The sequence below is a fragment of the Oryctolagus cuniculus genome, chromosome 2 (assembly GCF_964237555.1).
Source record: "Oryctolagus cuniculus chromosome 2, mOryCun1.1, whole genome shotgun sequence".
NCBI classification, from domain to species: domain Eukaryota; kingdom Metazoa; phylum Chordata; class Mammalia; order Lagomorpha; family Leporidae; genus Oryctolagus; species Oryctolagus cuniculus.
The window spans coordinates 129604640-129618055 of NC_091433.1; the positions used below are offsets into that span (position 1 = coordinate 129604640).

The following is a 13416-nucleotide window of genomic DNA, read 5'->3' on the forward strand; positions in this document are numbered from 1 at the left end:
GTGTTCTTTCGTCTGCTTAGAATGCCTTTCTTCTGCTCCTCATACCTGAGTCCTCGCCTGCTGGCAATTCTACTTTTGGTCTTGAGTAAATTGAGATACTGCCACCTCCAGGAGTTCTCCATTGCCTCAATGCCTCAAGTTAGGTGAAGTACAGAACCCTGTACCAGTCTCTCACCTAACTTAAGTTTTTAAGTTATTTTTACATTTTTATTTATTTGAAAGGCAGAAAGAGATCTTCCATCCGTTGATTCATGACTCAAATGCCTACACAGTTGGGGCTGGGCCAGCCCAAAGCCAGGTGCCTGGAACTCAGTTTAAGTCTCTCATGTGGATAGCAGGACTCAAGTACTTGGGTCATCGCTTGCTGCCACCCATAGCGCACATTAGCTGGAAGCTGGATTCAGAAACATCGCCAAGACTCGAACCCAGGTACTTTTGATAATGGGATATAGATGTCCCAAGTGGTGTCATAAGCACTGAACCAAGTACACGCTCCTTCCCTAACAGCTGTCTCGTGACCACATCATCTGACACCTCAGTCTGTCCCAGTAAATCACAAGCTCCTTGAAGGCTAGAACTGGATCCTGTTTGTGTGTCTTTTATATGGATCTAGCACTTACCTAGCATCCCTAGTATAGTTCATGGCACAGAGTAGGTTCTCAGCAAAAGTACATAAATGAATTCATGTTTGAGGACAGTTTGGGAGAGAAGTCTAGGCTAGAATATAGATGTGAAAGGGTGTTGATTGCAAGGGAGAGAAATCCAACCCGAATTACGTTCAGCAAAAGATCTTTGCCAGTTTCTGCAACTGGAAAGAAGGGAGATGTGTGAGTCTCAGGGATAACTGCACCCAGGTTCTCGACAGCGTGCTGAGCACTCTCTCTCTAGCCCTTGGCTCAGCTTCCTGTTGATGCTGCTGTGTTTTCTTCCTCACCATGGGTAGGCTTTCTCTGTGTGATGGACAGAGGCTGCACAAAGCCGTAGACCACATGATCATCCTAGCCTGTGATCCGAGAAGGACAAAAGGACTCCTGGATCTTTCAACATCAACTCCCAGTGAAGAACGTTATTGACTCAGCATGAGGAATGGGCTCAACTCTGAGTCAGTCACCGTGGCCGAGGAGATGGGGATACTGGGTTGGCCGGGCCTTGGGTTATGTGTCCACCCTGCTAGTATCAGCAGTGCTGCTAGAACCACATGGAGTTGAGGACAGCTCACCCAAGGATGTGGTGCTGCTGTTACAAGAAGGAGATGACTTGCTGATCAGATGAAAATGGTGATGTCCACTGCAGGAATTATCAGTAACCACAAGGTCGTGGAAGCTGCAGAAATGCAAGATGAGCCGAGCCATGTTTCTGGCAGAGTGAACGTGTGAGAACATGACCGCAGTCAGGAGCTAGAGCAGACACGTTTCTGAGGATGGTTGCCCTAGTCTGAATAGGTAACACTCATAAGCCTGAAAGCCTTAAAAAAAAAAAAAAAAAAAAAAAAAGGCTCTGCCTAGTTCAGCTGGTAGAGTCCTATGTAAATTAAATCTTGAGCTGAACTTAAAAGAAAGCAGAAGACTTGGGCTGGTGCTGTGGCGCAGCGGGTTAAAGCTGCTGCCTGCAGTGCCAGCATCCCATATGGACACCAGTTCAAGTCCCAGCTGCTCCTCTTCCCATTCAGCTCTCTGCTATAGCCTGGGAAAGCAGTAAAGGATGGCCCAAGTCCTTGGGCCCCTGCACCCTCATGGGAGACCCAGAAGAAGCTCCTGGCTTCGGATCAGCTCAGCTCTGGCTGTTTTGGTTATTTTGGGGGGTGAACCAGTAGAATAGAAGACATCTCTCTCTCTCTCTCTCTCTCTGGCTCTACCTCTCTCTGTAACTCATTTTTCAAATAAATAAAATAAATTTTAAAATGGAGGGAGGGAGGGAGGGAGGGAGACTTGGGGTAGATGTTCCAGGTGGGAGAAATCTAAGTGCCTGAGGATGGCAAGAAGGAGGGCCAGACTGGAAAGGCAGGTCTCAGAGCCGCACAGGTTGCTGGTTCTGGGACTCCAGAAGACTAAGGAAAATCTCCGAGTGTCCTCTCTTGGTGCTCATAGCACAAGATTGGGATGAAATTCGAACAGACAACACTTTTTTCCTTTTCCTTCTCTCCCTCCATCCCCAACTCCATGCCTCCATCGCCTTCTTGCTCACATTCAGGCAAGCTTTGTGCTTATGCAAAGGAGGTATGTTGATCATTCCTCAGCTCCACCTCCAGGTGGAGAAAAACTGGGGCTGGCCGGCCTGGAGTGAAGAGCCTCCTGGTTCTCTCTCCCTTGCCCTGCCTTGCACATCCATCCACAGTCCTGTACTTCCAGACTTGCCCTTTCTCCTGTGCTCTGTGTGCAGGAAAAAAGGGTGCTTCAAAAATGCATAGTGGGGGCTGGCGCTGTGGCACAGTGGGTTAAAGCCCCAGCCTGCAGCACCAGCATCCCATATGGGAGCCAGTTCGAGTCCTGGCTGCTCCTCTTCCAATCCAGCTCTCTGCTATGGCCTGGAAAAGCCAAGTCTTTGGGCCCCCGCACCTGTGTGGGAGACCCAGAAGAAGCTGCTGGCTTCTGGCTTCAGATCGGCTCAACTCTGGCCATTGTGGTCATTTGGAGAGTGAACCAGTGGATGATAGACCTCTCTCTCTTTCTGTAACTGTCTTTCAAATAAAAATAAATCTTTTTTTTTAAATATGAGTGCATAGTAGTGGGGGCTGGCATTGTGGCATAATAGGTTAAGTCACTGCCTGTGATGCTGGCATCCCATATGGGCACGAGTAGAAGATGGCCCAAGTGCTTGGGCCCTGCACCCACGTGGGAGACCCAGATGAAACTCCTGGCTCCTGGTTTCACCTGGCCCAGGCCCAGCTGTTGTGGCCATTTGGGGAGTGAACCAGTGGATAGAAGATCCTCTCTCTCTCTGTCAAGTAAATAAATAGATCTTTTTTAAAAAGATTTATTTTATTTATTTGAAATGGTCTGACATATGGGTGCAAGGGCCCAAGCACCTGGGCCATCCTCTACTGCTCTCCCAGGCCCATTACCAGGGAGCTGGATTGGAAGTGGAGCAGCTGGGACTCGAAGTGGCAGAGGCTTAACCTTCTATGCCACATGGCTGGCCCCAAAATAAGTCTAAAAAAAAAGAAAGTACATGGTGGAAGGGGCAGGAAAGAGGAGGCTGGCTCTTCCCAAGCCTGGAAGTGTCCCCTGTCGCTCCCCCTCTTCGTGGAGGAGCAACACTGAACCCTGCCTAGGCTTCATATCCGAGTCACGGCACCATTATGTCGCTCCCCCTCTTCGTGGAGGAACGACACAGGACCCTGCGCTGTTCTTTTGTCTGCTCGGCCCTCCCCGGGTTTGCTGCTGGTTCTTCCCGGGTTGGCTACCATCCCTTCCACCTCCGTGGAAGGGCGGTTCCCCCTGCCACTTTCCCCACTTCCGTGGGGGAGCGGCACACTGCCGGCCGGCTCTCTCGGGGGCTGCACAGGTGTTCCTTCAGATAGATGTTCCTGGTGTATGTTGTCTCTCTCCTCCTTTATAGTCCTCTTCCACCAATCCCAACTCTGCTACCCACACGCCGAGTACGCTGCTCTCCTCCAATCAGGAGCAGGTCCTGCTGCTTATTGGTTGAACTGGAGGCAGCTGAGTAGAAGCTGTTTCCTCCTCTCCCAGCGCCATATTGTGGGAGAGCAGATGCATAGAATAAGTCTTAATTCCAGTAACTTAGTCTAGTCCGAGTTGCTCCCAGTTGCTCCCCACAGTCCCCCACCAGAAGGACCAGCCCACATGGAGGCCCGGCCACCGAGCCGACCATGCACTACAGAACAGCCCCATTCTCTAGCAGCCATGGGTGGGTGTGACTGCGTTCTCTAACATCCCTGGTCACTTTGCCAACTTCTTCAGCTATGTCTATTGTTATTAGTTCAGGTTTTCTATTTCTTTTTGAGTCAATTTTGGTCATTTATATTTTTCCTAGAAGACCATTCAGTTCATCCTGATTTTCAAAAATTTGAGTCAAGAGTTGTACCTGATAGCATTTTCATAAATTTTTAAAAAATCTCTGTGTGTGATTTGTAGTGTTGGGTATTTGTGTTCTTTCCTTTTCTCTCTCTTGCTCTTTGAATAGATTTGCTGGAAGGCTGTTTGTTTTAAAAGATTTTTAAAAATTTATTATTTATTTGAGAAGCAGAGTTACAAATAGAAGGAGAGACAGAAAGAAAGGTCTTCTATCCGCTGGTTCATCCCCCAAATGACCACAACAGCTGGCGCTGGGCTGATCTGAAGTCAGGAGCCAGGAGTTTCTTCCGTGTCTCCCACATGGGTGCAGGGGCCCAGGACTTGGGCCATCTTCCACTGCTCCCAGGCCATAAGCAGAGAGCTGGATTGGAAGTGGAGCAGCCAGGACACGAACTGGCACCCATATGGGATGCTGGCACTGCAGATGGTGACTTTACCTGCTACACCACAGCGTTGGCCCCGGCTTTTTGTTTTATTGGTCTTTTTAGACAACCGTCTTTTGGATTTACCTGTCAAGGCTACTTTTTGGATTTTAATGTACCTAAATGATGGTGATGTTGGAACAATGACTAAATATGTACTTTTCTAAAAAAGAAAGCAAAGTCCTGTTTGAAGCCTACTATGGTATTCGTGGATGAAACAATGCTACATCTAGGATTTGCTCAAAGTCATGCAGGTGTGAAGCAGGGATCTGTGTATATGAAACAGACTCAGCCATGAGTTGGTCATTGCCGAAGCTTGGATAAGGGGTGCACAGGAGTCCATCTTAATATTTTTCTCTGCAACAAAAATGTGTTTTTAAAAATTCCCTGTCTCACCATACCCGCCAAAACTTTCTAGATGGATTAAAAATCCATGTGTGCAAAAGGGGATCATGAATCATTTGCATGCTGTCAAGTCATTGTCAACTTATGGTATCATGATTATTTGTTTACAGCCCTTAATTTAAAATAATATTCTGGGGCCGGTGCCGCAGCTCACTAGGCTAATCCTCCGCCTTGCAGCTCCGGCACACCGGGTTCTAGTCCCGGTCGGGGCGCCGGATTCTGTCCTGGTTGCCCCTCTTCCAGGCCAGCTCTCTGCTGTGGCCAGGGAGTGCAGTGAAGGATGGCCCAAGTGCTTGGGCCCTGCACCCCATGGGAGACCAGGAGAAGTACCTGGCTCCTGCCATCGGATCAGCGCGGTGCGCTGGCTGCAGTGCGCCGGCCACAGCGGCCATTGGAGGGTGAACCAACGGCAAAAGGAAGACCTTTCTCTCTGTCTCTCTCTCTCACTGTCCACTCTGCCTGTCAAAAATACATATATAGATACATATATATATATTCTGGAATTTTAAAAATGAAGTCATATCACTCACTGGGAAAACGATGTGTTTCTGTAATCTGTAGATAGGGATGGACCCCCTAAGCATGACAAGATCAGAAATCGTACAGCTGGGGCTGGCATTTGGCATAGGCATTAGCTGGCTGCTTGGAAGGTGGCATCCTAGACCAGAGCGCCTGGGTTCCAGGCCTGCCTCCAGTCTCCATGCCAGCTCCCTGCCAGCGCACTCCCTGAGAGGCAGCAGGTGATGGCTCCGGCACCTCGGCCTCTGCCACCTACATGGGAGACCCTGACTGAAAGATCTGGCTCTCATCTCTGGTATGGGTCAGCCCTGGCTGTTTCAGGCATTTGAGGAGTAAGCATGTAGATAAGAGATCTCTCTCCCTTTCTATCTGCCTTTCAAATAAATAAAAATTATTTTAGGTGCTGGGGTGGTGGCGTAGCGGGTAAGCTGCTGCCTGCAGCAACAGCATCCAATATGGGTGCCGGTTCTGACCCAGCTCTCTGCTGTGGCCTGGGAAAGCAGTAGAAGACCGCCTAAGATTTCGACTCCTGCACCCCCGTGGGATACCTGGAGAAAGCTCCCGCCTCATGGCTTAGGATCGGCCCAGCTTCAGCAGTTATTATTTGGGGAGTGAACCAGCGGATGGAGGACCTCTCTCTCTCTACCTATGTCTCTTTGTAACTCTGCCTTTCAAAAAAATAAAAAATCTTTAAAAATTATTTTAAAAATCATAGTTTACTGATGCATACTTAATATATCAATAAAGACCATAAACAAAAGTAAAAGCCAATCAACATACTTGAGAAAGATATTTGCAGGATATAACTGACAAAAGATCAATATTAGAAAATGCTTTTGCAAATCAATAAGGGACTGGGAATGTTCAGGAGAAAAATGAACAAAATAGTCCATAGGCAAGTCACCAAAGAGGCCCAAGGACTGGTAAATGTGTGGGAAAATGGCCAAGCGCCGTAATCAAAGAAATGCAAGTGGAACAGCCGGCCCATTTTCCCCTTCCAAGTTGGCAAGAGCACAGCGAGGCCAGACCGTGGAGCTGAGGGTTTGGCTGGAGTTGACAGACGATGGGGAGCCTTTGATGGAGTCTGAGCAGGAGTCATCTGCAGAAAGAGGAATCTGGTGCTTTGGATGCCTCAGAACTGGGGGACAGGAGTGGGCCGGCAGACAGGCCGGAGGGGGCTGTGGCCAGAAGAGAGAAGGATGCCTGTGTTGAAAGCATCCTGAGGGAGGCCCCGCAGATCTTGATGCTTGGCAAAAAGAAACATCACGATGGCCAGTGGCCTTGCTGGGTGGCAGTGGTGCTGTTGAGGCAGACAGGGACGCTGGGGACCGGGTGAGGGAACGTCCGGGATTTTGACACTGGGACACGTTGTGCGTCTGCAGTCTCCTTGCTAGAAACTGGCGGGCAACTCAGATGATTCGAGCCCCCAGAACGGTCATTGCCTCTGCACAGAGGACAAGTCCTAGGCGGAAGCTTCAGGCATCAGGGGTGTGGCATCAGCAGTTTCCTTCTTCTTATCCCCCAAAGAGAGGACAGAAATGGCCAGAAGCAGCTCCGGGCTCATGTCCTGCCAGCCGAGCCCAGGTCCTGGGGTGCCTGCATGGGCCTGGTTAAGAACCAGGGCCGTCACCGACTCAATCCCTGGGACGCTGATGGAGCAGACCGAGGTCACGTGTGCTCCCCTGGAGCCCGGGCGTGGGGTCAGCTCTACCTAAACCCATTCAGAGTAGGGGGAATGGTCCTCTAAGGCAACACTGTGGGGTCGATCCCCAAAGAAGGACTGGTACGGAGGTGCAAGAGCAATAAATGTACACATTGTTCCACTTCTCGGCTGTCCAAGATCTACACAGAGCCCTCTTCCCATATAATGTCTAACGCAATGTGCTCTGTTTCTCACTGTGCAGCTGTCACCTCCCTGGAAGCTATTCCCAGCTCTCAGCCTGTTACCACATTCAGCCAAGATCTGTCTTTCTGATGAGGTCCTGAGCTGGCCCCTCGTGGCCTTTCCATCTGTGGCCAGACTGCAGTGGTGGAGGAAAACATGGGGAGCTGCAAGAACCAAAACCCCCCTCCTTGAAGAAACAACTGGGGGAAAACACCTGCAGCCCCACGCAGCTGACAAGTCCTGGGTCGACTGACTGGTCCACCCGCCAATCAGAGGTTCTGACTCTCCTGGTTCTGCCTGCCTGCTCTGTGGCCACAGATGAGAGGCACTGGGGGTACAGGTTTGGGCGGGTAAGGAGTGACCTTAGGAGCTAAGTAAAACTTGCCTTTGTCTTTACAGGTTTGTGGGTTTCTTCTGGTAATACAATTCCCTTCCTCATTAGGAGGCTTTAAAGTCAATTTACATGTGGTCAGCCCCAGAGCCCCAGAGCCTGAGCCCTTAACCAAAGCTAGAGACCTCATTGAAAGTTACAGTTCTTGAATGGAGTCCTGGTGGTGATGTTGAGGGAGGGGTGGGGTTGTCTCTTAGCAACAGACTCTGGAAGACTCTGTCCTTCCTGGGAGCTAGTTCTGTGGCTGAGCCTCTGCCCCAGCAAAGCTCTAGTTGGGGGGTGTGTGGGGGGAGTAGGCAGAGCTCATTTGCCCCCTGCCACTGAAGCTTTATCCTAACAGAAGGCTGTGGGAGTGGAAAACTCTGGAGCAGGGAGGGGCACAGCAGGGGTGCAGCAGGGCCTGAGGAGTCCGGAGCCTTTCAGGCCCCAGGCAGGGCTCCCTCTGAGTTTCCAGCCTCCCTGTCTTAGCTGGAGCTGACTTTAGCTTGCTGCAGAGAATGCCTCTTAATTATCTCTCAACCATACTGGATTTCTGGCCTCAGGCAGAAAAGAGCAGGCCTGAGTACCTCCTCTGTTTCCAGCAGGGAGTGTCTCCATGCTGGCCCTGATGGGGGCCAAGGGAAAGAACAACCCCAACGCTCTACATCTTTCCACAGATCCGCTAAAGCTCCAGTCTTGGCAGGTCCTTGGCCTCGGCTCCAGGGCGACAGGAGGCATTTTGATGAGCCTCTTTGGTGCTGGGTGGGCAGCCGGAGAATTGGCACCATCTTATGCCTCCTCCTCACCCCCAGCTTGGCTAATGCCACCTTTTTTTTTTTTTAAGATTTATTTATTTGAAAGAGTTAAACAGAGAGAGAAGGAGAGACAGAGAGGAGAGATCTTCATCCACTGGTTCACTCCCCAACTGGCCACAACAGCTGGAACTGTGCCAATTGGAAGCCAGGAGCTTCTTCCGGGTCTCCCACATGGGTGCAGGGGCCCAAGGACTCGGGCCATCTTCTGCTGCTTTCCCAGGCCATAGCAGAGAGCTGGATCAGAAGTGGAGCAGCCAGGACTTGAAATGGTGCCATATGGGGAGGCCGGCGCCGCAGGCCAGGGCTTTAACTCGCTGCGCCACAGCGCTGGCCCCGGCTAATACCTTCTTAAGGTCCATTATACTTGAAAAAAATGTTTCTATCTCTGATTCTGCTTTCTTAGTTGAAACTTTCTCCAGTGAAGGTAACACATACCCAATGAACTATTTTAAGCAAAAAGGGGATTGACTGGCTCACATAACCGAACAGGCCAGGATCTCACAGCATGTGTGTGGAAAATCTTCATCTCAGTTCTGCTTTCCTGGGTTGGCTCCAGTTCCAGAAGATTCCTCCCTAGCAGCTGTGGCCCTCTGCGTCACCTTAGGCACCTGAGACCACACAGGATGCCTCCTGCAGTAGTCCCAGGGCTTTTTTGGCTCGGTGTGGGTGCCCTGTGCCCATTCTAGGATTCCCATTGGCCAGGTCTATGTCACACCCCAGGACTACAGGCCTAAAAAAGTGGGGAAGGGAGGGTAGACCCCTAGAATCAGAGCAGGGTGCTGTTACCAGGAGGAAAACTGGGTGCTGGGCTGGCGAAGGCAACAGAGGTCCACCCATCTGTCAGTGTGGACATGACAGAGGCAGACAGATCTCAGGAGCTGGCCAGGATGAAGAGGTGGCTCTGAGAGCAGTGGTGGGTGTGGAGGCATCTGTGGGATTGAGCCAGACTGCCTGGGGGGAGGATGGAGGCAGAGGGGGCCAGAAGGTAGACCCCAGAGACCACCCCATCAAGAGCCAGCAATCTTGGAAAGATGGCAAGAACAGGAGATGGCAGAACCCAGAGGAAAAGTCAAATGAGAGCCTCACAGCGTTCTATGGATTTGCAGGGATTGAGTCAGCTGAGGGACCCAGCCTGAGGACAACTGGGCTGTCTGATTAGCAGGTGGCCCATGACCCTGAAAAGCACAGCGACAGCGTCAGTCTGCCTGGAGCCTGATGGAAGGCTGTGGAGACGCCACAGGCAGGGCAGGGGCACAGGAATCCAGAAGTGGGGACAGCTGGCAGCAGGAGTTGAGAGTGTGGAGGGGTGAGATGTCAAAATGGGTGTGGGGAGCACAGATGATACAGCCCTGGGGTGGTGGGCCAGGCAGGGACGCTCACCAGAGCCATGCCTCATGCTTTTTAGGCCTGAGGGATCTAAGGCCTGGAGTAGGAGAGGTAGGAGGGTGTTGGGCCAGGAACAAAGAGCCCCCACCCCAAGTAGCATCAAGTGGAGGGACATCTTGGTCACTGCAGCACTGTACGAATAGTCCAGCTTGTGTTACAGCAGTGGCTTGTATGGCGTGCAAATGAGCATCTTGGGGATTTAAGAGGTAACCTACATACAGGGGAGTGCATGCAGTGCACAGCCTGACACGTGTGTGCACCTGACACGTGTGTGCACCTGAACCACCACCACTCGGATCGAGACGCAGACCCATTTCAGCATCACCTAAACCCGCTCCTGCTCTTTCCCAGTGTTCACAGCCTCCAGGGGCAACCTCTGTTCTGACTTGTGTCATTATCATCTGTCCTGGAACTCTGTTTCTGTGGAATCCTACAGCCTACACTCGGGTCTGGCTTTCCTTCCCACAACATAACAGAACAGATTCATCCGTGTTGCGTGTACCAGCAGTCACTTGAGAGGACTCCATTGTAACCGTATCACAGTGTATTCCTTCTGCTGTTGATGGGCACTTGGGTTGTGTCCAGATTGGAACGACTGTAAATAAAACAGATTCTTTTTTTTTTTTCTTTTAAATAAATCACAGTCTCTCTCACTCTTGCACAGGTGCCACAGCAAGCCAGCCCCCTCTGGGAGGTCAGGTTCTTGCTTTCCCTTCGCCCCATCACTGGGGGACAGACAGGTGCAGGGGGAGCAGGCAGGAGCGGGAGGGAGCGGGGATCCCCTCCTTCTAAGACACCGTCCCTCTCTTCCAGCCTCCTCGCCCCGGGCCGCCGGCGCCCTGAGCCTTCCCGACCCCGCAGGGGAGCTCGCCCACGGCCCCCCATGAGCGCGCCCGGCTGAGGGGCGCGGCGGCCGCGGTGGAGCCGGCTCTGAGCAGCGCGGGCGGCGGGGCCATGGCCTCGCTGGACCTGCCCTACCGCTGCCCGCGCTGCGGGGAGCACAAGCGCTTCCGGAGCCTGTCGTCGCTGCGCGCGCACCTGGAGTACAGCCACACCTACGAGACGCTCTACATCCTCTCCAAGACCAACAGCATTTGCGACGGCGCCGCCGCTGCCGCCGCCGCCGCTGCCGCCGCCGCCGCAGCAGCCTCGGGCTTCCCGCTGGCGCCCGAGCCCGCCGCCCTGCTGGCGGTGCCCGGCGCGCGGCGCGAGGTCTTCGAGAGCACGTCCTTCCAGGGCAAGGAGCAGGCGGCCGGGCCGGCGCCCGCAACGCCACACCTGCTGCACCACCACCACCACCACCACGCGCCCCTTGCCCACTTCCCGGGCGACCTGGTGCCCGCCAGCCTGCCCTGCGACGAGCTAGCTGAGCCGGGCCTCGTGCCCGCCGCGCGCTACGCGCTGCGCGAGATCGAGATCCCGCTGGGAGAGCTGATCGCGCGCAAGTCAGTGGCGTCCTCGGCGTGCTCGACGCCGCCGCCCGGGCCCGGCCCCGGCCCCTGCCCCGGGCCGGCCTCAGCCTCTCCCGCGTCGCCCTCGCCGGCCGACGTGGCGTACGAGGAGGGCCTGGCGCGCCTCAAGATCCGCGCGCTGGAGAAGCTGGAGGTGGACCGGCGGCTGGAACGGCTGAGCGAGGAGGTGGAGCAGAAGATCGCGGGCCAGGTGGGCCGGCTGCAGGCTGAGCTGGAGCGCAAGGCGGCGGAGCTGGAGACGGCGCGCCAGGAGAGCGCGCGGCTGGGGCGCGAGAAGGAGGAACTGGAGGAGCGTGCCTCCGAGCTCTCGCGCCAGGTGGACGTGAGCGTGGAGCTGCTGGCCTCGCTCAAGCAGGACCTGGTGCACAAGGAGCAGGAGCTGAACCGAAAGCAGCAGTGAGTAGGCCTGCAGGGCGCCGAGGGTGGGTGTGTCCGCGTGGGGTTGTCGTCATCGCCACCGCCAACGGAAAGTGCCTGGGTGTATGCGGTTAAGGCCGTGGCTTTTTGGTTCAGGAGCGGGGCCGTGAGCGTGGGTAGTGGAGCGGGTGTTGTGACTGGGCCTGTGAGTGCATGGCATCTGACCTCCACGACTGGATGTTTCTCCTCCATGTATCCCAGCCAGCGCCACGCCCTGCATTTTGGCACCGCATCCTCTTCTCATTTGCCTACTCCAGGCCGTGGCTCAATTCTCCCCTCGCCTTTGTCTGTCTTCAGAGCTTCCCTACCTGGGTATCATTCCTAAAAGCACGTGAGGCGAGCCGGATGGCGCTTCTCCCATCTGCCCCTTTTCTCTCCTTACAGAAAAGCCGCGTCTGTTACACTGCTTGTGGCCTGTGTTTCCTCGCGTTCCCTCTTGAACCCACTCTGAGCCACCTTCCACCCCTGCCACTGTCCTGGTGTCACCAGGGACTTCGTGTTGCTGAGGCCCGGCAGCAGCGGCTGCCACAGCCGGTCTTCGAGGCCCTTTCACTTGGCTCCCAGGATGCGCTCTAGGGAGCCCCTTCGATCTTTTTGTCTGTTCCTTCTCAGCCTTCTATCCTCCTGGCTTCTCCTCTTTTCTGTGGCCTTTAAAAAAAAAAGTTTACTTTCACTTTATTGGAAAGGCAGAGAGAGCATGAGAAATTTCCCATCTGCTGGTTCACTCCCCAGGTGCCTGCAATAGTCCAGGCTAGGCCAGGCAGAAGCCAGGAGCCTGGATCTCCCTCTGGGTCTCTCATGTGGGTGGCAGGGACCCAAGTACTCGAGCCTTCACCTGGTGCCTCCCAGGGTGCTCAGAATCAGGCATGGAGGCGAGACTTGCACCCAGACATCCTAATATGGGATGTGGTGTCCCAAGCAGCATATCAACTGCTATCCCAAAAGCCTGCACTTTCTCTGGCCTTTCAGTGTAGAATTTTATTGATGTTATTTATCTGTCTTCATCGTGATAGAAGGAAGCTCCAGGGCAGTGGATGAGAGAGCCAATGGATGAAAGATCTCCTTCTGTTTCTCTCTACCTTTCAAATAAAATAAAAATACATAACATGTTTTAAAAATGATACGTGCTCCATGAAGACAGGATTTTTCTGTTTTGTCCATTGCTGTATCCCCAATACTGAGCACCCTGGCTGACGCTGGAAGATGCTTGGTGAATGTTAAATGGGTGCAGGGACACCCTTGGTGCGTTTGGGAGTGGTTGCTCAGGTAATTGCTGTGTTCATGTGACTCCGGGAGGCTGGTGCAGGCTGGGTCGCCATACCCGCTTCTCGCCGTGCTGCCATGTTTATGCGTGCTTCCCAAAGTGCGGGTGTATCGGAGCTACCTGTGGGCCTCCGTGGGTCTTCCTTCGTATGTGTTGGGCTGTGCCTTTGCTGAGAGTGCACGTGCTGGGTGGGGCTGCGTGTTGGGATACGTGCTGTGGCTCTGTGGCGCTGAATGTGTCCCCAGGAGTGTTTCCGTGTTGGGAGACTGGATCCTGAGGCCATGAGGACCTGAGTGTGTCTGTGTGTGGTGTGAGGTGCAGGTGTGCCCTTATGGTAGGTGCAGACATGGGGTTCCGGGTGCGTGCCCGGTGCAGGAGTGCCTAGGGCTGGGGTGCAGTTCTGTGTGCGGTTTTTATGGACGCTGTA

At 53.4% G+C, this 13416-nt stretch overlaps 1 protein-coding gene across 1 annotated transcript in view; it reads left to right on the forward strand.

The window, feature by feature from the left end:
- FBXO41 (F-box protein 41) overlaps window positions 1-13416 on the forward strand; it is a 28964-nt gene that overhangs the window by 4339 nt on the left and 11209 nt on the right. The window contains 1 exon segment of the mRNA XM_070069516.1: window positions 10650-11705. Within this exon segment, the coding sequence (XP_069925617.1) occupies window positions 10791-11705 (915 nt within the window). The 5' untranslated portion in view covers window positions 10650-10790.